At 38.3% G+C, this 24,838-nt stretch overlaps 3 protein-coding genes and 2 long non-coding RNA genes across 5 annotated transcripts; 2 read left to right on the forward strand and 3 right to left on the reverse strand.

Annotated features, from left to right (window-relative positions):
- The first annotated feature begins 602 nt into the window (after positions 1-602).
- On the forward strand, positions 603-8,086 carry LOC129774980 (uncharacterized). The gene is made up of 3 exons (XR_008742826.1): positions 603-940; positions 4,267-4,335; positions 4,401-8,086. It is a non-coding gene; the product is annotated as an uncharacterized LOC129774980 (long non-coding RNA).
- Positions 5,987-7,454, reverse strand: LOC129774979 (uncharacterized). The gene is made up of 5 exons (XR_008742825.1): positions 6,971-7,454; positions 6,656-6,915; positions 6,513-6,600; positions 6,364-6,455; positions 5,987-6,275 (listed from the first exon to the last, which is right to left on the reverse strand). It is a non-coding gene; the product is annotated as an uncharacterized LOC129774979 (long non-coding RNA).
- On the reverse strand, positions 7,892-9,551 carry LOC129774975 (rhodopsin-like). The gene is made up of 2 exons (XM_055779102.1): positions 8,658-9,551; positions 7,892-8,593 (listed from the first exon to the last, which is right to left on the reverse strand). The coding sequence occupies exons 1-2, from the start codon at positions 9,372-9,374 to the stop codon at positions 8,183-8,185; spliced, it is 1,128 nt and encodes a 375-aa protein (XP_055635077.1). The 5' UTR covers positions 9,375-9,551; the 3' UTR covers positions 7,892-8,182.
- A 7,404-nt stretch (positions 9,552-16,955) lies between these two features.
- Positions 16,956-18,912, forward strand: LOC129774978 (uncharacterized). The gene is made up of 2 exons (XM_055779105.1): positions 16,956-17,243; positions 17,298-18,912. The coding sequence occupies exons 1-2, from the start codon at positions 17,078-17,080 to the stop codon at positions 17,588-17,590; spliced, it is 459 nt and encodes a 152-aa protein (XP_055635080.1). The 5' UTR covers positions 16,956-17,077; the 3' UTR covers positions 17,591-18,912.
- Positions 17,607-19,134, reverse strand: LOC129774977 (opsin-1-like). The gene is made up of 3 exons (XM_055779104.1): positions 18,979-19,134; positions 18,189-18,913; positions 17,607-18,123 (listed from the first exon to the last, which is right to left on the reverse strand). The coding sequence occupies exons 2-3, from the start codon at positions 18,897-18,899 to the stop codon at positions 17,722-17,724; spliced, it is 1,113 nt and encodes a 370-aa protein (XP_055635079.1). The 5' UTR covers positions 18,900-18,913; positions 18,979-19,134; the 3' UTR covers positions 17,607-17,721.
- Positions 19,135-24,838: the final 5,704 nt, after the last annotated feature.

Raw genomic sequence — 24,838 nt, forward strand, 5'->3', positions numbered from 1 at the left:
CTTAAAAACAAAGAAAGAAAGAAAGAAGTGACTCGTAAGAAACTCCAGAAGCTTGGTTGGGAGGTTCTTACGCATCCACCTTAGAGCGATTTCACGCTCAAGTTCTCGGAACCAGGATTATTCCATGTGTCTCGATTGTCTCAATTGATCGAATCGGTTATTATTGAGCGTATAGCTCAAATTTGTATCAGGTAACAACCCCCGTTCCGAAACCTATACCGCTTCCCTGTCCTCCCCAAAAAAAACTGCACTAATTCGATAAGGACACACCGTTCGCTTACGATACTAAGTATTTACGTATGAATTGCTCGTCAAGCTCCATCGGTGGAAGTGCTGAAAACAATTATAACCATCGGCATTATGAATATTATCAACTTTGCGACACATTTTCTGTGCCCCGTACCTACTTTCAGTTGTGCTACAATATTTCAACCGAGACCGTTTGCTGCTGTGATGTCACGGAAGCAGTTATTTGTTGGAAGAATTTAGAAGTATTAAGTTATCTTATCTAATTTACACCTTTGCGCCTGGTGCTTGACATTCCTCTTCCCGTGGGTTTTGCTGGGAAGCATTGCATTGGCTTCAGTAAGTGAACCAGAGAATCTCAAGTGGTGGCGGTTTACTCTAATAAAGTTTTGCAATTCCAGCAATGGCACTCTTCAATTGTGACAATTGGTGGCGTTTTTATGCAACATTTTTCTCATTCTTTCTAAAGATGAGTTTATAGCTTTGAATTTCATATTGTGTATAATCATTCATAGTATTATGTTGGTATATTTCATGCCTCATGGGTGGCCAAACTTTGCGAAGATAGGACGGAGAATTTGCACGGTTACCGAAGTGGAGATCTTCCTGGCTCATCTACTTGCCGAAAGAGTCCATCAGAATGGTATTATACCATATCTTCAGGGACCGGTCATGATTCCAGATTCGTTTTCCGGTAAGTTTTTATTCTTTATTTTTGAGACTTTCAGCCTCCTGGGCTGGTTCGTCTCAGGTCGATTTGAGGTCAAAATACGAATAACCGGCATGAAAGGCCTTTATGGAGTTGCTGAAACACTTCCAGATCCTGGATGGAATGTCTAAGCACCTTGAATCACCCGAATCGCGTTGCGAAAAGTGAAGTTCGACTTGAGAATCGGAGAGGTACCGAACCGAATAGCTTATAACAGCAAGTTATTCAGTTCGTCATTTGTGTCATCGTCTCCGTTTCCCGCTAGAATATGATGATACTCTTAACCGAGTTCTTATTTCGTATAGGAACAGCGTTAGTGTCCATCGTTGTAGTCGTTTGGCCATGTACGTACGAAACCCCGTTTGATTTTTTGTTGTGGTCCGTTTCGATGAATTTTCGGACGAATATCGGCTGTAATTTGTTTAAGCTGGCGTTCAATCACAGGACTCATCTGATCCATTGGATATCGTAGAAGGCGCATCTCTGTGATGAAAATTACATTAATAATTCATGGCATCCAAATAAAAGCAAAATGTCGGAATACCATGTGGTGGAGGTATACCGACAATAGGCGTAATCATCTTAGGATCTAGTCTTATTTCTTTGCCTACAAGGATTTATCCCGGGTACTTGACTTGCCGCATGCCGAAACAACATCTTCCAATTAGGAGTTAACTGAAGATTGTGCAGATTCACTTCTTCGATACGGGCACCATTCAGAATATCATCGAGATAACCAACATTACAGTTGAGACTAGCTAGCATTCGGTCCATCAGATACTAGCGGATGGAAGCATGTTGGCCTAGCCGAAGAGTTATAACTTGCGGATAAATTATTAAATGAAGGACGCACATGTGGGCAACTTTTAACGAGCTGTGACCTAGCAATATTTTTTTTTAATTTAAGATCCATTTGTTGAAGCTGACAAGAAAAAATAAATTCCAATACATTCCAATACAGAGATTCCTAAGATCACCCGAAATATAAAGAAATAAAAAGTATAGTATAAAAAGTATACTTTTATGTATTTGATTTTGTTATTTTCCTATATACCCTGCATTTATATTTGGGTGGCTATTCGATCAAATTCCTCCTAAAAATTCTATTCAATTTGAAAGAGAAATGTGTCACCCATGTTTGGGAGACCGGGCCTTCCAGAAAATATACCTTTCACATATACCGGATGACAGGCGCAAAAAATGAAGGAGGCCCTTGTAGTTATTCATGGCTAGTAGCGGTTGGTACGCTCGATTGAGCACTACCGGCAGGTACGTATCGAACAAATAAATACACTCCGTTTCAGAACTACAGAGTCACTCAATTTTTCTAAGTGTGCCCATGTCAAGAATATTGTAGCTTAACTAATTGTTGTTTAAGATAGCAAACGGTTGCTTCTATAAAAAATTAAAATGGGATAATTGGGATAAATTTATGTTTTGTTTTTTATCTAAATTTGTTTTAATCATTATTGAAATAGTAGGTACATGTACGTTGGACCTCGTAGGCCGCATGGTGTGCCGGTCAACCGGGAGTTCGTCGATGGATTCCAAAGTGATCGATCGAACTCTTGGACAAACGTTCGTCTCACATCACGCCCGAATCCAAAGAACCCCGTTATTAATGGGGGATTGCTTCGCGAGTTTAAAGCCTCTAGAAAACAAAGAATGGAATGGAATCAGAACAGTGTCAATTGCAATAAAACAACCTATCAGTATAGATAAGCTTTGACTAAAGTGACCAGACGTCCCGCGTTACGCGGGACAGTCCCGCATTTCAACAAAATGTCCCGCGTAAGATTCCGTCCCGCGAGACGTCCCGCATTTGGCAAAAGAAACGAACATGTCCCGCGATATCAGTATATTTTAATATCACAATTTGATCATGTAGATTTTCTTAAATGGATGGACCTCAAAAAAAAAAAATTTATTTGGTAGACTGTTCAAGAGCGCTAATGCATCCTAAGACTAATACGTTGAGCTGGTTTCATCACACCGACAGTGGGCTTTTTGTCTAGAGAGTGTCATTTGGAAGCGACAGCAACAAAAATGGAAAATGATTTTTATAAAAGTCCCCTATTGATCCGTAGGGACCAACGCGAGTCAGACGAAAAGATCATCTTTGGTCCCCTAGCTCGGTCAGGGTTTAACTTTTTAAATAAGCCGGAAGAACTAGTGTATACCCGACAGGAAGAGGGAGGGTTTTTAATGAAGTATCGTGAATGAAACGCTGGGCGGTCTTACGGAAGTTGGCCGGAACCTCAACCATGGCCGATGAAAAGATGTATGTCGGCGTATTCTTTTACATTTTCGTGGCTTTGGTGGTCGACTGTCTCTCCATTTTGGCCATTCGCCCAAAAGTTTTTAACGGTGGCAGCGGTGGGGACTGTTGAGAAGGTTGGCGGTCTTCGCGACAGTGTTTATCTCCAGCCGATCCATCCTCCAGTGATCTTTTGGCATAATGGGCCGATCCTAGGTTCGGCATAAAGACCACATCACCTTTCCAACTCCGGCAAGCACTTCGTACTATATATCTCCCCGTTCACCATATGACTCGAAAGAAGAGCGGCTTAGAGATTCCCTCTACATCTGTCAAAGAAGGAACTTCTTCGAGAACTTGATGTGGATGATATATTCGAAGTCATCGCTTACCTGGGGAACGTAAAGTACCCGATCCCCTGCCATTCGTTAAATTCTAGCATCGAGTACGTCTCGTCTTTCATTATAAGCACGGAAAGAAGTTTTTCACCAGCACCTCAAGCTACTCCTTCTGGGTGATTGCCTGCTGCTCAGATACGGCCGGTCTCGTCTGACGCTTCCGCATAAAAATGTCCAGTTTGGCCAGATTCTTCTTCAACGTTTGGCCGGTTGCTTCGATCTCCCGGCTTAAGGAGCAGCAGGGAGATGATGTTGTAAATACCAGATCGGCTATATCTGGCGGACACAAAGTGCCTCAGGATGTCCAACTCCTTCGCTGTTGGGTGGAGTTTGCAGTATGAAAAAATCATCAAGTTGCTTGATAGTGCTGCTGCTGCGAATCAACAGCCTTGAATCATTTTTGTTGTAGGTTTAATAAACGTAAGATTTTAGAAAAATTTCGAGCAATCCATTCGGTAATATTCGTTTTTTTTTTTCAAAGAAAATTGTAGAATTCGAATCGTGCTTGCCAGGCGTAAACAATGTACTCGAATTCACAAAAATTGAATGTTCGTTCGAGAAAAGTCATCAATAAGTCATCACTCTTAAATTCACATAAGATCACTCCCGGCGAAAAATTGTCATTGTAAAAATCAATTCGTTTTTTATCACTGCAGAATTCATCGAAGTATTTGGAAGTAGCTGTACAGAGGGGCTCAAAAGTCATGAAGCTCTCCAAACATAAGGTGATTCATTGTTCTTCTCGCGACAACAATACACAAGCAACTAATTCTACCCAAATTTTCAATAGGAAATATCCAATGAGTAATTTTCTACAGCGTATTTTCCATGATGCAATTTGATGTGAGACACCCTTTTTTTGTGCGAACACGATCGTGATCAAAGCGTGGTGAAGCAGCTCAAACGGTGGCCAAACAGGACTAGCGTCGCGAATTGATTTTGCGCTAGCACCTGGAAAATCTTCAACCCACTCATCGGGACATCGGAATACAACCGGCCCGGGCCCGGAAACTGTACACCCAGATGCTGAAGATGCCTCATTGTCTCATCATGGATGATGAGACTTACGTCAAGGCGGACTTCTGGCAGCTTCCGGGACTGCTGTTCTTCACCGCCCAGCTCATGTTTGATGTTCCGGAGGAAGTAAGGAAGCAGAAACTTTCAAAGTTTGCCAAGAAATACATGATTTGGCAAGCGATCTGCTTATGTAGCAAACGGAGTGTGCCGTTTTTGATTACCAGGACTGTAAACGGGCAGATCTACCTCAAGGAATGTCTTCAGAAGCGTCTGTTCCCCAAGGATATCCAACGCACCGGAACTCAGGCCCATCGGGAATGTGTGCGTGTGATGAGTATTTCTCAGTTCTGACGAGCGCATTGCCGGCTCGCTAGCTGGATTGAGACTGTGATATGAATTCGCTAATGGCTAATTTACACCCTAACGGAACGGCAGGTGGAGCCGATGCATAAGTTGTTGTTCATAAGTTGTTCACGGTACGGGTAGGTAAGCACACAAATGCATGGAAAGACTGGAACGTTTCCAATGTTCGTTAATTTACACCGTTTACGGATTATGAAATTGTAATGTATAGAATACCGTTCTGAATCATATTTTGGACGCTTAAGGCATATGATGCAGACAACAGATCTAAACTTTATGCACAGGTATTATTTGATTGATATTTTTGATAAATTAGTTCAATATGCTTTCAAACTTTCTACTTTGGTACCTATTTGATTGAAAACAAAAAAAATCATCAATAAAATGTTTTTGAAATGAAGCGAATAAGAATCAAACTTCGGACACTAATTATAAAAAAAAACAAATTTCGGACAGATTGAATTCAAATTTCGGATGCCCTATTTTGTAATTTTTTAGACGAAAATTACATTACATTTGATTATATTTTTATAGTTAACTGCGAAACACAATCACACAAACTGTTAACGATGATGAAAACTGATGAAACACGGGATAAATTGAGGGGCTTAGAATGCAAGGGGTGTAAGTGACTTGATCGATTTCTCTTCGTAAACTTTTTCTTTAGTTAATAACTCAACTGCAAAAACGTTCCAATTTGAGTTTGCTATAGAATACGATAGATGAGATTCTGACCTATCTTCCACATTGTCAAATGAAGTGGGAAATGAGTTCCCACTCTACTTTGTTGTGCCTAATCGGTCCCAGAAAATGGTGTCGACAACGGTGCCGATATCGTGCCACTTTGCAATAATTTTGTCGATCTATCCTTTGTATTTGACATCTAATTACGTGCCAACACTGTGCCAATCTGGCACGACGTCGACCTATTGCAACACTGCTCGACCGGTACCGTTACATTGTATACAAAGGTGAAACATAAGAAAACAAAGTAAATAAACATTGAACCATTTTATTTTTAATTTAATTTGTACATATTTATACTGATACTATCACTATGCAATATGACTATACTATGATATACATAACTATACTACAGAATCAACGACTATACAATAAAATGTTATAGCATTAGTAAATTTCCTCTCAGCTCATGTTTGTATTGGTTCGAGAATTTACAGTATACTGATAAAACATTTCGAGCCATCATAATTCTATTCCAAGTGATTCCATCCAGTCCAATACTCGTGTAATGCTTTTCTGATTTAGACGAGGTAAATTCACACTGAAATATAAATGTATTCACAAATTGGTTCTAAAATTTTAAAAAAAAATTTAAAAAAATAGTAAAAAATTTTGTAAATAAATATTACATGTAATGCATTCGCTGAATTGGTGACACCGGCAACTGACGAAGCAGTTCAAATGTGAAAGTTAGGAAGTGGCAGAAACAATGCGGTATATTCTGAAATAAAATACACGTTAGTCCATCCTTTCATTGAATATATTTGATTGCTGTTACCATTGTTTTATGATTGTTGCCGATTCAACCTATTTTTTGTTTTCACATATGAAGAATATGTGTAACTGTTGCTTAGAGACAATCTGTTCTAGAAAAAAACATGCTGTCAATGCAATCATTAGCATATTCTTAAATATACATACCTGATTAAAGACGCGCAACTCAAAGCCACCTTATTTGAATTATATAGTTTCCTTTAATTCTTTATCCTGAATGTATCCATAGTTCCGTACAAGACGCTCGAGGTGTAAAGCAGCACATTTTCACAGCGACATAGCCGGAATAGCAGTATCGTTACGGCAATCATTGGCAGCATTACATGAAAAATATCAAGTCTCCTTATTCCTTTTATTTCGTAGAAACCAAATCACGAGTGGATAACCAAATGTTGTTTAGAATTCAGCTAAAATTCAAAAAGGCGTTAAAGACAGAATACTCTTGTTTATTGTGAAAATTACTTGTTTTTAATAATTTCCCGTCCGCTCCGCTCTCATTTGTTTATTCAAATGACAGTCCAGCGTGAAAGAGAAAAAGCAAACGCCAGTGATGCCGTTTCACTCAGTTAGAGTTATCTTCCAGTAATTATGGCTGAAACTTTAGGTAGTGCTATCTGCGGGGGACAAGGCGGGGTTGGATTCCATCACTTTTGTAGCACTTTTCGTCGCTCGGTCGACGTGGTGTCGATAACTACTCGAAAATAATTTAGAGCGGGTTTGCTGCCGAGTTATGACCAAAAGAGAGAGAGTCGATGTAGAGAAATCGATCAAATCACTTACACCCCTTCCATTCTAAGCTCCTCAATTTAAATATTGATGAACGGGTAAATTCTACGTGCTCACGCTAAGCAAACGTCAAACACAAACGATAATGAGTAGTGTTTGTCAGATTTTTTGCCGATTATGTTATAATTCAAATGTAGTTCTCATATGAAATCATAGTGAAACCAAGGGATTACTCTAAAGAAGCAATTGTGATATTAATTTTATAGCTATATCATCAGTGCATTAGCATTTCAAGATATTAGAACAAAGTGTCCGAAATATGATGTTCGAAATATGATTCAGAACGGTATTAAATGAATCATAGAGAATTTCCGATTGCCGATGCTATGTAAATCATCAAAATCCGTTTGTAGTGAAAATCGTTATTACCGTCACATTATCTCATAAAATTAGGGTATAGACCATTGTGAAGCTCTTAGTTATTCGTGTATTAAATAAATGCTTTTCAAACGATATTTTTCCGCTAAAGCTGAAAAAAACGATCGCTTTTATGCAAACAATTTCTTTGATCGCACAACGTTGCGCTAACCAGCATTATCAACAAAATGGACTAAACAAATATCTTATTCTTTCATTTGAAACAATAACAGTTCGACATCTATTGCTGACAAGAAAATGGTTTATTTCGTTCTTTCGTATCAATATTTGCTCAAGTCTTAGTTCGTTGTCTAAACATTCATGAGCTCAAGGACCACGCTACTCTGGTCATCGAGACTGACAAATGTAGACTGCTACACTACGTTCAGGGACCATTCCGAAGCTTTGCCTCGGATCGTGTTGTGTGTGTGTGTGTTAAATAATTAGCATGGTACAATGTTATGCACATCTTCAGTAAATCATCTCGGAAGTATTTGTTTCTAAGATTGCTCCAAGGATTCAGTGAATAACTCAAGCATTGTTCGTTGAATCTGATGCAGTGGTTGCTCCAGAGGCCGTTGACTGATTGTCGTGGGGCTCTGGTTTCGGGGAGCAGGTCAATGATGGGAAGGTCTCGTGTAGTGCAGCACGGTACTTAGGATGGCTTATACCATACACAATAGGGTTGTAGACGGCGTTAGCTTTAGCGAACAAAGATCCCCAGATGGTAGCGAGTGGGCTGATGTTAGCGGTTTCAAAGATTCCAGCATAATTGATGACCAAGTACGGAGTCCAGGCCATAAACCACAGTGAGATGGTCATCAACGCAACCTTGGCCAATTTAATTTCAGCGCTCTGCTTCGCGGCATCCGAGGATCGCAGGGAAGCAACGTTCATTTTCTTGGCCTGTTCGCGCATGTTCTTTTCGTGTGCAGTTACCGCCTGCGTGATAAGAAAATGTTAGTGTTTAAGTTTTTTTTTCTTGAATTGTTGCAACGCTTCTTACCTTCAGAATAAAGGTGTATGAGTAGATGATCATGAACAGTGGTAGCCAATAGACGAAGAATGAGTACACAACAATGTACGACATGCTTAGGACATCATGGTTCAGGTAATCCGTTCCGCAAGCAGTCATGTTGCCCTCGGGAACGTATCGATTCCATCCGAACATTGGAGCTAGCGTCCAGAAGAGAGAGTTGATCCAAACGAACAGTATTTTCAGAAGAGATCCATTGAAGGTCATCGGTTTCGCTGAAAGACCTTTTACGATCACGTTGTACCGGTCGAATGCGATCATTGTCATGCTCCAAATTGACACGCACCCAAACAGTGAACCGAACATACCGTAGATCTCGCACATTAAAGGTCCCCAGACCCAGGTTTCATTGTAGCAGTTGATCACCATTGGTGGACCCATCGTAAACATCATTAGAAAATCGGAGAAAGCGAGATTGATTATGAACATGTTCGAAGGTGTTCGAAGTGCTTTGGTGCTCACAAAGATGTATACGACACATCCATTACCAGCCAGCGAGATGCACATCAGGACGAAAATCGCAAATCCAAGAATCGAGTGCCATAGCGGGTTCATCGGAGGGAACTGGTACCAATGAGCGTCCACCATGTGGAGCATTTCTGGTGGGACTTTATCCACAACGGTCAGGTTACTCATTCCCGCTGCGGTCCACGCGAGTGCTAATGGCATTCCTGGTTCGTTAATCATTTTCACTTTGGTTTCACAGCTGACAAATCAGTTACTATTTTTTAACTTCGAAAAACACAAATTCTGCTCCGTCAGATCTGATATTCTTGGTACGTTTTCGCGGACACTGCAACCTTCCTGTTCGGTTTGGGTCTTTACCGCTGAATCTTGAGAGCGACTCGAGCTCAGCTCCGACCGATGGAGACTATATATACTGCCACCCCTTTCGGAATGGTTTGCTCCCGCGCGGAACCAAATTAGATTAAATCGTATCGAACGTATCCCGTATTCCTTCCTGGCAGAGGAAGGCTTGACGAAAAGTATAATATAAAAATAGCTTCTCCACGGGCACTTTCTCGGTTTGACACTTGAGAAGATTACTTCCATATCCTCGGCGAGGATCGGTACCTCCGAGAAATAAAGGTAGCAGTTATGTGGCTTTCATGGGAAATGTTTTGTTATGAACTTGGTCAATATCATTTCGTGTGGCTCCTATTATAAGATTCGATAAATTCAACGACTTCTCTCTCTCTCGCTTACGTTTTCCTAGGTCATCAGTTGAGCAGTTATGACATATTACAATGTCACCGTGTATATCCTGACCCGTGGGACCATTATATCACAAGAATTTCTCCTGACGTAAAGGATTATTCCCGCTAGATTAACGTGGCAATCGGTTGTACATGTGTTTTGTTACTTTCCTCGAGCGTCACAATTCTTACTCGGCTAATCTTCCGGCTAAACCGATTAGGTGGAAAACTTCTTCAACGTTTACTGCCGTTGAACGGATGGTTGGAACTATTGACTAATAAACCCCTCCTTGAGATATTAATCCAAGGGGCTGGGACAATGTCATTCCCATTGACGAAGGTTACGCTATATTTTGTTGTATCGAAAATTCATAAGGTACTCGAGAAACATGAAGCACGCAATAACAAGTTTAAAGAACGATACACAACTGGTTTCGGATACATCAAGAGATGTTCGTTCGATGCGAGTGTACCAGTTACTATTAATTTTGTTATTATTCGAATATTGCGAGTGGATTATGAAGAAAATGAATAGAATTCACGGTCAAGTGGCTGTAACGTTTAACGAATTTGTGCTCATTGCCCCAACGGACTTTAAGAATTGAAAAACATGATGGTGATTGAGGAATGGTCTGGTGTATTCTTGTGTGTCCTGTTGCTGGTATAGAGGGTTTGATGCAGGCAAATAAAAATTCTGATAAAAAAACATTTTTTTTTATAAATGTTCCATTTTTTATATCTGATATCTGCCTGATTATTTGTGTTTGCTTATATCATTCTGTGTTTATTATTATCAGAGTTATTAGGTGGAATGAAAAATTCGTTGGTTAACTGTTTCAAAGATGTCGTTAGTGCACATGTGTTTTGTGTCACCACAAATGATATGATTATTAGTGTTGATTTCGTTGAATAGCTATTTAACTTTTTTAAGTATACGAGGTCTGTTCAAAAAGTATCGCTACTTCTGTATTTACGCGGGTGGCGTATAGTCGGTATTCAACTATTTTATGGCTTTATGTTGGTACTCCTGTTGCACACTTTTGCTGGCAAGTTTTGCTTGTACATTTTTGGCTTGCCTTCGAAAAAATGGATCAAAGAATTTATATAAAATTTTGTGTGGAAAACAAAATTAAGTACGCGGATGCATTCTGAATGTTACCTGTAACATATGGTGAAGTTACTTCGGAACGTTTATCGGTGGTACAAAATGTTTTCCAAGACCCGAGAAGATGTGAACGACCAAGAACGCTCATTTCAGTCCACAGATGCAGATAGCTGAAAAGGGAACTTTTTGGAAAATATCGACTTCTTCTTGTAAAGACCCATTAGTTTCGCATGTGTTTTAGGACCCGCTCGCTTTTCCGGTTGTGGATCGTATCGCGACGTGGTTGCTCCGGTGAAGCCTTGGTGAACTTATCCAATCGAATCGGACATTCTCTAGAATTTGTTCGAAATGCTATACATCACGATTCCCTAATCGATAAACGGTTTAGATGAATGAAAATTGGAAGCACTTCCATTTTTCCATACATTTGATCTGCCTATGTGCTATTACCCGTATCGTCAACAACGGGCAAATCGTTTCTAAATAAATAATACATAAGCTATTCGCGATTTGAATCACAGTCTCAAATTAACTAGCGAGCAGACTATATAACGGGTATTTCAATAGGTGTAGCGTCCCTATTGTAGACCGATAGGGACAGCAAACGACGCCATATTTTTTTCCGCTCTCTTGACATTTCTCTTCAGTAAGGTTTGTCATTTCATAATGGAAAGATATACGATCCAACGAGTCGAGATTATTAAAATCTACTACCGAAATTCGGAGTCAATGGTCTCAACTTTAAGAGCACTACGTCCAATTTATGGTCGTCAGAATCGTCCTGCCAGATCAACAATTGAGCGTCTAGTGAAAAAATTTTAATCCACAGGCACAGTACAAAATGTTCCCGTGCCAGTGAGACAAAGAAGTGCTGGCTAAATGGCTTCGCTAATAAGCAAAATATGCGTTATTGGTCAGGCAATAATCCACACGTACTCCATGAGTCACCATTGCATCCCGAAAAAAATACGGTTTGGTGCGGTTTACGGTCCGGTGGCGTCCTTGGGCCGTACTTCTTCCGTGATGATCAAGACCGGCACGTTACTGTGAATGGCAATCGCTACCGCTCAATGATAACCGATTATTTTTGGCCCGAATTGGATGATATGGACTTGGACAATATGTGATCAATTTATTGAAAATCAAGTTTGGTGAGCGTGTTATCTCATGGAATGGCCCAGTCAATTGGCCGCTTCGGTCGTGCGATTTGACGCCGTTAGACTATTTGCTGTGGGGCTACGTCAAGTCTATGGTCTATGCCAGCAAGCCAGCGACGATTGATGAACTTTGTACGAATATCGAACGTGAAATTGCAGCAGTATCGGCCGATTTATGCTTGAAAACCGTCGAAAATTGGGTTCGGCGTCTGGACTTCTGCAAGCGTGCCCGTGGTGGCCATGCAAAAGAAATCGAGTTCCATACATAATGGCATCAAATGTACTTCCACACGAATAAACAATTTCATTGATATCCAAAACCGTTTTTGTTTTATTTAAAAAAAACTTTTGTAGCGCTCTTATTGAAAAACCCGATACATTGAGTCTGGTCTCAGCGATTCCCACAGATAATCTTTGGTTCGTAAATAGCTCTGCTAGATTCGCAAGTATTCGAGTTCACGAATCGCAGCATTATCCGACAATGACGAAACATTACAATAAAGGGTGTGTCACATCAAATTGCATCACGGAAAAAACGCTGTAGAAATTCGCCCAGTAGACCGATCCTTTTGAAAATTTTAGACATTAAAATAATAACTATTAAACAACTTTTGGCATTTTCTTTTTATTCATACTTCGAACCCAAGCCCGTATGCTCGCACCTTCCTCTTTACCCCGTCCATAAGGTTCTGTACAACGTCAGGTTGTAGTTTTTTTTGAACAGAAATCCATTTTCTCTTGAAGTCCGCCTCCGATTTGACAACTTTTGGGTTCTTCCGGAGGGCCTGCTTCATAATCGCCCAATATTTCTCTATTGGGCGAAGCTCCGGCGCGTTGGGTGGGTTCATTTCCTTTGGCACGAAGGTGACCCCGTTGGCTTCGTACCACTCCAACACGTCCTTTGAATAGTGGCACGAAGCGAGATCCGGCCAGAAGATGGTTGGGCCCTCGTGCTGTTTCAATAGTGGTAGTAAGCGCTTCTGTAGGCACTGCTTAAGGTAAACCTGCCCGTTTACCGTGCCGGTCATCACGAAGGGGACGCTCCGCTTTCCGCAAGAGCAGATCGCTTGCCACACCATGTACTTTTTGGCAAACTTGGATAGTTTCTGCTTGCGAATCTCCTCCGGAACGCTGAATTTGTCCTCTGCGGAGAAGAACAACAGGCCCGGCAGCTGACAAAAGTCCGCTTTGACGTAGGTTTCGTCGTCCATTACCAGGCAATGCGGCTTCGTCAGCATTTCGGTGTACAGCTTCCGGGCTCGCGTCTTCCCCACCATGTTTTGCCTTTCGTCGCGGTTAGGAGCCTTCTGAACCTTATATGTACGCAGGCACTCCCGCTGCTTGGTCCGCTGGACGAATGAACTTGACAAATTCAGCTTATTGGCGACATCCCGGATCGAACTTCTCGGATCACGTCTAAACTGCTTAACTACGCGCTTGTGATCTTTTTCACTGACGGAGCATCCATTTTTGCCGTTCTTCACCTTCCGGTCGATGGTTAGGTTCTCGAAGTATCATTTTAGTACTCTGCTGACCGTGGATTGGACGATTCCCAGCATCTTACCGATGTCCCGATGTGACAACTCCGGATTCTCGAAATGAGTGCACAGGATTAATTCACGACGCTCTTTTTCGTTCGACGACATTTTTCCAAATTTACGAAAAATTGACAGTGAAGCATGGCCAACGTGATCTATACACTCTTATCTGATTATAAGCGAAAGCTGAAGATATAATTCCTAAAAATTAAATTTCTACAGCGTTTTTTCCGTGATGCAATTTGATGTGACACATCCTTTAAGCACCCCATCGAGTTTGCGAAAACCTTTTTACCATCATACCTATGTGATCCAGAATCAGCGATGAGACGGAAAACGGCTGAACGGTTTCAACAGTTCTAAAGAATGTCACACACTGTGGATTCTCAGCACAATTATGTTGTGCTCATAAGCTCAAAGAGGTCTAAAAATTCTATGAATAAGGTAAATGATTTTGGTTTGTCCGATTTAGGGTGTTTTCACGCAGTTAGTAAATGCAAATCGATTTTTCTTAATGAAACTCACATATAATCAAGACTAGAAGTCTCTGGTTGCTAATAATACCATTAGGCGATTAAATTATTAATTTTTTTGTTTTCTAACGATTTTCTTCAAAGCGAAATTATGATTATGGTTTGTCCACCTCTGATCATGATTTGTCCGAAAAATGATCATGGTTTGTCTGGTTTTAAAAATCACTATTTTTTAATGATGAAATTCGAATTTTCAAGTAGATGTGGCATTTCTCATTGCTTGAGTTTACTATCATCATATTGATCCATTCATAATTTAGGCTTTCTTAGAAATATTGCCTTTTCTTTGCATTTTAAAGGTTAATACATTGCGGACCGCTCACGAGTTGGATAAATCCTTGGTTTGCCAAGAATCTAACAAGGTCTTCCGATGGCTCGCCTTAGTCTCATCCACATCGGAGGAAACCATCTCATTCGTGGAATCCGAACAAATGAAGCGTTCAAGTTTGCCCCAAAACGTGCGGTCCTTAATGTGTTAACATCACTCAACACAAAGGAACTTCATTTCTGCTACGCACGAAAAACAACATAAATAAATCTCACCGCGTCGAGCGGCTCCCATAGTAACCATGTGGACAAACCAACATCAGCGCATTGAACAAACCATGGTCAAAATTGAGGTCATCGAGATGCATTAATTACATGATTCCAAATATAAATATGATCCAAATGGTTTGCAAGCATATATGTAAGTGTTATAATCCAGAAAAGGTCTGAATACATACCAAATGATCATCTGGTGGTTGATTAGAAGTTAGCTCAAATGAGTGGGCGCATTGACACCAATAGAAGGTGGACTTTATAAACCTTTAAACATGTGAATCCGTAAAAATATCCTATGAAACTACTGTGAATCATGAAAAAGACAATTTTATTTATATGTTTGGAAACATTTGAATACCTGATTTGACACAAGTGCGCTGAACTAGAGCATTCAAAAAAGTGGGCAAACCATGATCATATTTTCGACTGGACAATCCAACAAACCAACCAAACCGTCATTTACCTCACAACTTTTATGTTTGCTTTCTCGATAAAACCTCAAATCTTCAATTTGATCCTGACATTGTTAGAGCGTTGTCGTTACTTCTGTAATTACTCAAACCAGTAACCTCCCAAAATGCAAAAAAAAAGATAGATTCTTTCACGTGAGTTTTTCTATAGTAAAATTCCTCTTTGAATAAAACCATCGTTCACTGGGTATAGTCGAATGAGTTTTCAAGTTTAAAGCCCCTATAAAATAAAGAAAGAAGGATCGCTGACGGGAGACGTATTCAAAAGCTTGAAAGTTTTTTTGTTCGAATATGGTCGTGGGTGTCACCCCTTTGAGGTTAAACCAGGGACGGGCCGCCCCCTCGACCAGTGTGAGGATATGTTCATTATCACTACTGGATATATTCATTATCACAATTGAACAAATTGTTTTTTTACAGGTTTTCTTCACAGTTTATTTGAAGGATTGTTCCTAATCGTATTTCAGTATTTCAGATTTCATCCACTAACCTACCAACAACTTTGTCAAAGATTATGAATCATTTGATTTTGTGGGAAAAAATAATTAATTTAAAAAAAATATTAATAAAATAATAATAATAATAAATTACATTCTGATCAATCGCCACCTTATCTATATACAGGGTTTTCCATTTCGGGCTTCCGAAAGTATACAGCCCTGCGCTGACAACCGGTTGACATAGCTGTCAACCAAAGCGTCATATCGTTCGTTAGTTGAATGTCTGCCATTTTACAATATGCATCGTTTTAGCATCGCACAACGTGTTAATTTTGTTAAATTATACTATAAAAATGATGAAAAACCGGCAAACGTTATGGGTTATGCGAAAGACCGTGTCTATGCCAACTCTCCGCAAACTCTTGAACATTTGAAAGACAACATTCGTGAAGTTATGACCGAGATACCGCCCCATATGTGCCGAAAAGTAATCGAAAATTACCTGTTCCGGATCAAGGTGTGCGAGGAAGCCCTAGGTGGACATTTGAATGATGTTGTATTTCACACATAATGGCATAAACCAAACTTTAATTTGAAATAAAAGTTTCATCGAAATTCGAATTCTAAGTGTGTTTTATTTCAATTTACTTTCGGAATTTAAAGTTGGAAAACCCTGTATATAAAAATGGATTTCTGTCTGTCTGTCTGTCTGATTCTTATGGACTCGGATACCACTGAACCGATCGACATGAAAATTGGTATGTAGGGGTTTCTGGGGCCGGGGGGTTTCCGTAGTTTGAGACCATACAAATGAAACACAAATTTCTGCATTACTCGAGAATTGATCACGCAAATGGAACGAAATGTGGCATGTGGAGGTTTTAGGGTGCAATAAAGGTGGCATCTAACACTAAAAAATTTTTTTTGTTGTTTTTTGTTTGTTTCATTCAGTTGTGAGTTACAGGGTGTTAACAATATTAAATTGTTAGAGACAAAATTCGGTACATTTTACACTTTTTATTTTATAAATGCGAAAATGCCAGCCAGGCCGCTGAAATTGTGATTGATGTGTATGGTGCCGATACTGCATCAGTAAAATACGTGCAAATTCATTTATTTGCAAAAAATGTTTTACCCAAAAATAATGTATTACTTATTCCCCATCCTAATATAAAATATCTCCAAACATTTTATGTCATTCGACAACTCAAACATCTTGCTTGTACGACTTTGCAGTTCCAATGCTTAAATAATCGAACAAAAATAACTTTCGCTCAATGCTTACCATCGACCAAACAGCCAAACGCGTGACAATCAAATTGCCGTACGTTTGGTCCAAGCAACCGTTGCTATTTGGAATCTACGAGAATCCAAACGTGAAAACGGAAGACCAAGTCAGTTTCGCAACATGATTCCAGTGGCAGGAAACATCCAAACGGCGAGGAAAAATGGTCTTTCACAAAATTATCCCTTCCGCAGGGATGAGGACGATCGGGAACAGTATTGTGACCCACTGCCGCCATCAGAATATGATGAAAAATTCGCCACTTGCCGATACGAACGGAAGCTACCACGTAAGTTATGGTTTGGCAGTGTATGACGAATAACTAGCCGTGAAATCGTTTTAGTTTCGAAACGTGATATTCAGCGGGAGCAGCTGCGTAAAAACATAACACAAATGGTGATAAAGGAACATTACGAGACGTTGCGCAGGCAGGAAGCTGAACGAATGCCACTGAGGAAACAACCGGACTATTACATGACACAGGAGGCCACCAGCAGAGAACCCCAGTATCCTCTCTATAAGACAGACGATATGGTGACATACTGGAGTTACGGTGCGAGAACCAATTCAGCGAGAAGGAGGAACACAAGCTTCACCAAGCCAATTGGCGAGCGGTTGGATCAACAGTTCGGATAAAACAAAAATGAGCGGGTTTTCTATTCACGATTTGCTTTGCGTCTAATTATTCCTAAATTGACAAATAAACTATATCTCCCAAAAAAAATATCACCATGTAAGCTCTGTTTCGCCTTGTTTTTTTTTAACCCTTAAGCCTTCTCTTCTGTAGCGGTGGTTGCTCCAGAGGAAACCGATTGAGCATCGCTGGAATGGTCGTCCTGGCAAGATAGCGCTGGGAACTTCTGGTACAGGGCAGCGCGGTATTTGGGATGGCTGATTCCGTATACAATCGGGTTGTACACGGCATTGGCCTTTGCGAATAGTGATCCCCAGATGGTGGCCAGTGGGCTGATCGAAGCAGTGCCGAGAACACCGGTGAAGTTGATCACTAGATAGGGAGTCCAGGCCATGAACCACAGGGAGATGGTGACCAGGGCAACTTTAGCCAGTTTGATTTCGGCGCTGGTCTGTTGGGCTTCCGAGGATCGCAGAGAAGCGACGTTCATCTTCTTGGCCTGTTCGCGCATGTTCTTTTCATGTGCGGCTACCGCCTGTAAGAGAAGATTACTGTTAAGCAAACATTTCGTTCAATTCCGACGTTAATTGCTTTGCTTGCCTTCAGGATGAAGGTGTATGAGTAGATGATGGTAAGAAGAGGCATCCAGTACACGAAGATGGCGTATACCAGGATGTACGAGCGGCTCAACCATTCCTTGTTCAGATAATCGGTACCGCAGGCGGTCATGTTTCCTTCTGGGACATATCGGTTCCATCCGAAGAATGGAGCCAGAGTCCAGAAAAGAGCAAACGCCCAGATAGCCAGGATTCGCAGAAGGGCACCGTTGTTGGTCAGTGGCTTGGCAGATAAACCTTTCACGATGACATTGTATCGGTCGAACGCAATCATAGTCATGGTCCAGATCGAGGCACAGCCGAACAGTGATCCAAACATTCCGTACAGTTCGCACGCGAATGGTCCGAAGACCCAGGTCTCATGATAGCAGTTGATCACCATTGGCGGTCCCATCGTAAACATCATCAGGAAGTCCGAGAAAGCCAAATTGACCACTAGTAAGTTGGATGGGGTGCGGAGGCTTCGGGTGGTGGTGAAGATGTAGACTACGCAACCATTGCCGATCATCGATACGACACCGAGCACGAATATCACGAATCCAAGAATCGAGTGCCATAGCGGGTTCATCGGTGGGAATTGATTCCAGTGCGAATGAACCATGTGCAACATTTCCGGTGGGACCTTGTCCACGACGGTCATGTTGCCAATGCCTGACTGCCAGGCATCAAAATGAGGCTCACTGAATGCTGCCATTTCAAAAAAGTTTCCTGTTTTCAAAAATAAATGTAAGTCAAAATATCCCCATATATGGTTAAGGTTTTTTCCTCCTTACAAACGTATTATCCACTTGATTTTATCTTAAGCTGAAGAAAATCGCCTAGACGAACTACTTCAGACTTAACTAGCTGCACTTAGGTTGCGACTGGAATACCCAAAACAACTCGGATATTCCGGCGGACGCGTCCCACATTTATACTGTTCTGTTCCGCTAAATTGAATTATTGCTGGTAAACATTTCCCGTGGAATAATTTTCAATACCAACGTATATGGTATATGAAAATATTAAATTATGAACCGTGGAAAGCATAAATGAGAAAGTGCGAAATCGATTTTGCCACGTGCTGACGGCAGCGGAATGCAAGTGGATACATGATTTGCTCGCTCGAGTTGCTCGATGATTGATTAGTTGATCATCAGAAAGCTTTCCTAGGGATATTTCAAGCTTCATAGACACAATATAATCGCTTATTGTGTTTGTCGAGTTATTTGAATATCATCCAGGACCAAATCCACTGCAAAATTGAAGTTACATGAACATTGGCTAATCCGAAACGTCAACAAAATACATTGTTTTCAATTTAGCTTCTTATTCTAATTTGTTGCTCTTTCGAAATCATCCTTCTTTAGAAGGCATTAACATCCCAAAGTAGAACTTTGATGTCTCAGAAAGCAACAAACAAGTAAACAAATGTTATAACGGGGTTATAACGGGTTATAATTCACCTAACATGTTTCCTCAATCCGCAATGCTTTACTGTTTGCCATAGAAAAGAACATTAGGGGATGACGAGGTAAGACGGCCACCCTAAGCATAAAGTACAGTCAAACACAATGTATGCCAAATTGAAGCATTTCATTGTGTTAGCATCGATCTTTAGGATGTTTTCCGCAATTATGTTGATTTTCAGAAGATTTATTTTTTATTTCATAATGTTAGGGACTGTCCACATAACACGTGGACAACTTCAGGGGGGCTGTCCAGTCCAATGTCCGGATGGTCTACATTGGGGGAGAAAGGGGACGAAATAATGCCCCTGTGGACACGTAAATTTGTCAAAAAGAATGCTTTAACATCTATTTTTAAAAATAAATTGAATCTGTGCTGGATTTTTAAGAATTTTCACAAAATAAAACTCTCATACTACTGTAGGATTCATTCTTGAAATCGAACTCTTTTGCTACTGACGAATTTCATGCCAACTCGTCTTAGGAGTTGGCAGCACTATCTGAGATAGTAAAGTCATAGGTCATTTGACGAATTTACGCAAAGCTGAATCAGCTCATGCGACACCTACATTAGAGCTCAGAACCACAAAAGTGATGATGTTTGTTTATTCAACGCAGTTAAAAGCAAGACTCGGTCCTGATTAATCATTTAATTTCTATTTAGATCCATTTCAGTCATTAAATGTCGTCAGTGTATGGTAGGAAAGTTAGATATTTGTATATTTACGATGGTTTGAACACGCCATTTGATCAAAGTCATAGATAATCTTCGAAAATTATAAGTTCGATAATGCATACAGGCTATGAATACTGTGGATAATGACGATGGAATCGACTTCATATTAAGTTGGCTGATATCATTAATTATATAGGGGCCGATGCGAGAAGGATTTGCAGTATTTTCAGCTCAAAACATGGTAGTCATGGTTTATCTATTTGGAACAAAATTAAAGTTATAACACTTATACCATGCCATTTTCCATAATATACATACCACATTGTAAAATGGTGATTTTCTAATCCTTTCAGCGTGGAAATAATACTTGAATCCGAGAAATTTGAAGGAAAACTTGATTTTTCTAGCAAATTTAAACGAATTTCATACTAAAAAAAATAAACTACACCATTTTACTCGCTGCTCCATCTGGTTGTAAATCTAACGTAAATTCGTCAATTGAAGCAATTTGCATACTTGAAATAAAAAAATAATTAGACTACTTTTTGAAAAGGTCAAAAAAAATTTCTTAATTATAACCACAAAATATAATACCTACAAAATTCTGCTCGATTTTCATAAAAAATACCAAATAATTTTTAAAAAAATGTCGCTGAAAAAAAATTAATTCAAAAATCAAAGCTCATTTTTCTCGAAAACGTTTTTTTTAATTCACAAAATATATATATGAATATCCCTTACAATTTTCAACAAGTCGTTCGTACATCGTAAGATGGGCACTGATACACGGAAATTTTTTTCTAACAACACACTTTTCATGTTTTCTTTGAAAAAAACACAACTAATCCTAATTTTGTTTAAAATCACGATAGCGATATAGTGTATTCGACAAAGTTTTAGATCTTAATAAATATGAACTTTTGTCGAAGACGTAAACTTTCTATCTTTTATAGTTTTTGGAATATAAGACATTTTTGTATGAGGACTCCTGAAAAAAATCATGTTTTACTCATAACATTTGTGTGTGTAAATTCTCGCGTTTGACATGTTTCTAAAGTTTTCAGAACATGTAAATCGCGATAATTTATATATAAAAATGTTACGAGTTAATCGTTAAATAGTAATTTTTCAAAGAAAATATGGAAAAGTTGTTTTTTGTGTTGTTGGACTTATTGGAAATTGTAAGGGCTATTTATATGCATTTTTTCAGAATTAAAAAAAACATGTTTTCGAAAAAAATGAATTTTAATTTTCAAAATATGTTTTTTTAAGAATATTTTTTTCAAAGATTTGTTTGATATTTTTAAACTGAAATCCTAAATAATTTCATCCTTTAATCAACCTTTTGTAGGCCTTTAAGAATTAGGAATTAAGAATGGTCAAAAAATGTTGGAATCAAAATTTAAAAAAATTCTTACATGAAATATTTCAGACCTACCAAACGTTAGTCAAAGAATTAAATAAAGGAAATTATTTATGTATTCTTTGAAAAATATAAAACATATTTTTGAAAACAAAATTCATAGAATTTTTTTTTAAATTCATTTTATTTCTCGAAAACATATTTTTTTAAATTCTGAAAAAATAGGTATGAATAACCTATACAATTTCCAACAACTTGTCTATACATCGGAAGATGAGCACTTTTAAAAGGAAAAAATGATTTAAAACTTTGTCGGATACACTATATCGCTATCTCGACTGTAAACACAATTAGAATTAGTTGTTTTTTTTTAAAGAAAACATGGAAACATTGGTTTTTAGAAAAACTTTATCCCTGTAAAAATGCTCATCTTTCAATGTTTGGACGACTTGTTGGAAATTGTAAGGGCTATTCATATAATTTTTTTTTTTGAGAATTTAAAAAAAACGTTTTTGAGAAAAATGAATTTTGATTTGTAAAATATTTTTTTTCGGTGAAATTTTCGTTTTAATTTTGGATTTTCTTTTATGAAAATTTAAACAATTTCCTACAGTTCATCCTTTAACAAAAATGGTATAGATATTAGAGGCTTTGAGTTATTAATTTTTATTTAAAATCATGAAATTTTTTTAGCCCTTTTCAAAAAGAAGTCTAATTCTTTTTCGAATATTTCAAGTATGCTAAATTGCTTAAAAGACCCACAACGTTTCACTGATATCTGAGATGGTGCTGTCAACGGCCAGTCGAGTTGACATGAAATTCGTAAAAGAAATAAAAAAACGACTGGTAGGTAAAGTCGGGGATATAACCGAAGAGACGTAGGACTCCTTTTGGTCGGAATCATTTGAGAAGCACAAATTAGGACAATCAAAACGAGGCACATAATGCGTTTGAACAATATTTGACATTTGACAATAATTAGATTTTTTATCTCAAGAAAAATAAAATGTTATTCATTGTGATAGATGCGTAGAGATATTTCCTATCAACTGATATGAACATCTTTGCGATCTATGAGGAAATGATCGAGTTATAAGCGTTTAAAATCTTTCATTTTTTCTCACAGATTCGGTGCTTAGATTTTTAGATTACCCCCTATATCTCCCGGTTAAACGTATTCCTACGTCAAAAGGAATCTATTGTTAACTGCAATATTTTGAACGCAAATTGATTGTGTCAGCTATTTATGCATTCCATGTTTTTTTTTTGTCAACCTGCGTCATGCCCCAAATAAGTATCCTTAAAAACAAAGGAGTAGTTTTAGTGGTTTTTGTAGATGCTTAGAATGAAATTGCAGTAAAAGTAAAAGAATTTGAAAACATTAAAGTTCGTTATGAATTTTTGGGAAAAAATCATAAAAGCTACAAAAAAACCACTAATTTTGAACATTTTTTTTTAATTTTTATAAATTATTTTTATAATATTATTTTATAATGTAATGGAACAGAAAACTTAACGCCTAAATGGTTACTACTAGTTACTGTGTAATTTACAATTTATAGAAACGTAAACATATGTACATGTACACGATTAAACCCGGCTCTGTTAGGCTAATGAGCCTAATAAATAAATAAATGAGAGAAAAATGAATTTTGATTTGTAAAATATTTTTTTTCGGTGAAATTTTCGTTTTAATTTTGGATTTTCTTTTATGAAAATTTAAACAATTTCCTACAGTTCATCCTTTAACAAAAATGGTATAGATATTAGAGGCTTTGAGTTATTAATTTTTATTTAAAATCATGAAATTTTTTTAGCCCTTTTCAAAAAGAAGTCTAATTCTTTTTCGAATATTTCAAGTATGCTAAATTGCTTAAAAGACCCACAACGTTTCACTGATATCTGAGATGGTGCTGTCAACGGCCAGTCGAGTTGACATGAAATTCGTAAAAGAAATAAAAAAACGACTGGTAGGTAAAGTCGGGGATATAACCGAAGAGACGTAGGACTCCTTTTGGTCGGAATCATTTGAGAAGCACAAATTAGGACAATCAAAACGAGGCACATAATGCGTTTGAACAATATTTGACATTTGACAATAATTAGATTTTTTATCTCAAGAAAAATAAAATGTTATTCATTGTGATAGATGCGTAGAGATATTTCCTATCAACTGATATGAACATCTTTGCGATCTATGAGGAAATGATCGAGTTATAAGCGTTTAAAATCTTTCATTTTTTCTCACAGATTCGGTGCTTAGATTTTTAGATTACCCCCTATATCTCCCGGTTAAACGTATTCCTACGTCAAAAGGAATCTATTGTTAACTGCAATATTTTGAACGCAAATTGATTGTGTCAGCTATTTATGCATTCCATGTTTTTTTTTGTCAACCTGCGTCATGCCCCAAATAAGTATCCTTAAAAACAAAGGAGTAGTTTTAGTGGTTTTTGTAGATGCTTAGAATGAAATTGCAGTAAAAGTAAAAGAATTTGAAAACATTAAAGTTCGTTATGAATTTTTGGGAAAAAATCATAAAAGCTACAAAAAAACCACTAATTTTGAACATTTTTTTTAATTTTTATAAATTATTTTTATAATATTATTTTATAATGTAATGGAACAGAAAACTTAACGCCTAAATGGTTACTACTAGTTACTGTGTAATTTACAATTTATAGAAACGTAAACATATGTACATGTACACGATTAAACCCGGCTCTGTTAGGCTAATGAGCCTAATAAATAAATAAATGAGATAAAATTTAAAAAAACAACTCTATGAGGTTCAACCACAAGCGTAGTTTGATTTGATACTTAATTTCATTGATCCTCATACACTATTGATTCTCAAATTCTCAACACGCAAAAAAAAATCTCAACACGCAATATATGATACCAGAGAAATTAATATTTTTTAGAATGTCGACTTACGCAAATTTAGATGCATGTTAAACGGAATGGGCATGTCTGACAGCTATGGTGTCTGAAGATTATTTGTTTGTTATATTGTGTAAAAATGCCAAACACATGACTTATAGAATATCTCGAGGACGGCTAGTCTTAAGATAATAATCTTTATACAGTTTTTGATTTAGAGTCGATTGCTTGTATTATGCTGCTTGCAATGTTACCGTTTTGCA

The sequence above is a fragment of the Toxorhynchites rutilus genome, chromosome 3, assembly GCF_029784135.1.
Source record: "Toxorhynchites rutilus septentrionalis strain SRP chromosome 3, ASM2978413v1, whole genome shotgun sequence".
Lineage (NCBI taxonomy): Eukaryota > Metazoa > Arthropoda > Insecta > Diptera > Culicidae > Toxorhynchites > Toxorhynchites rutilus.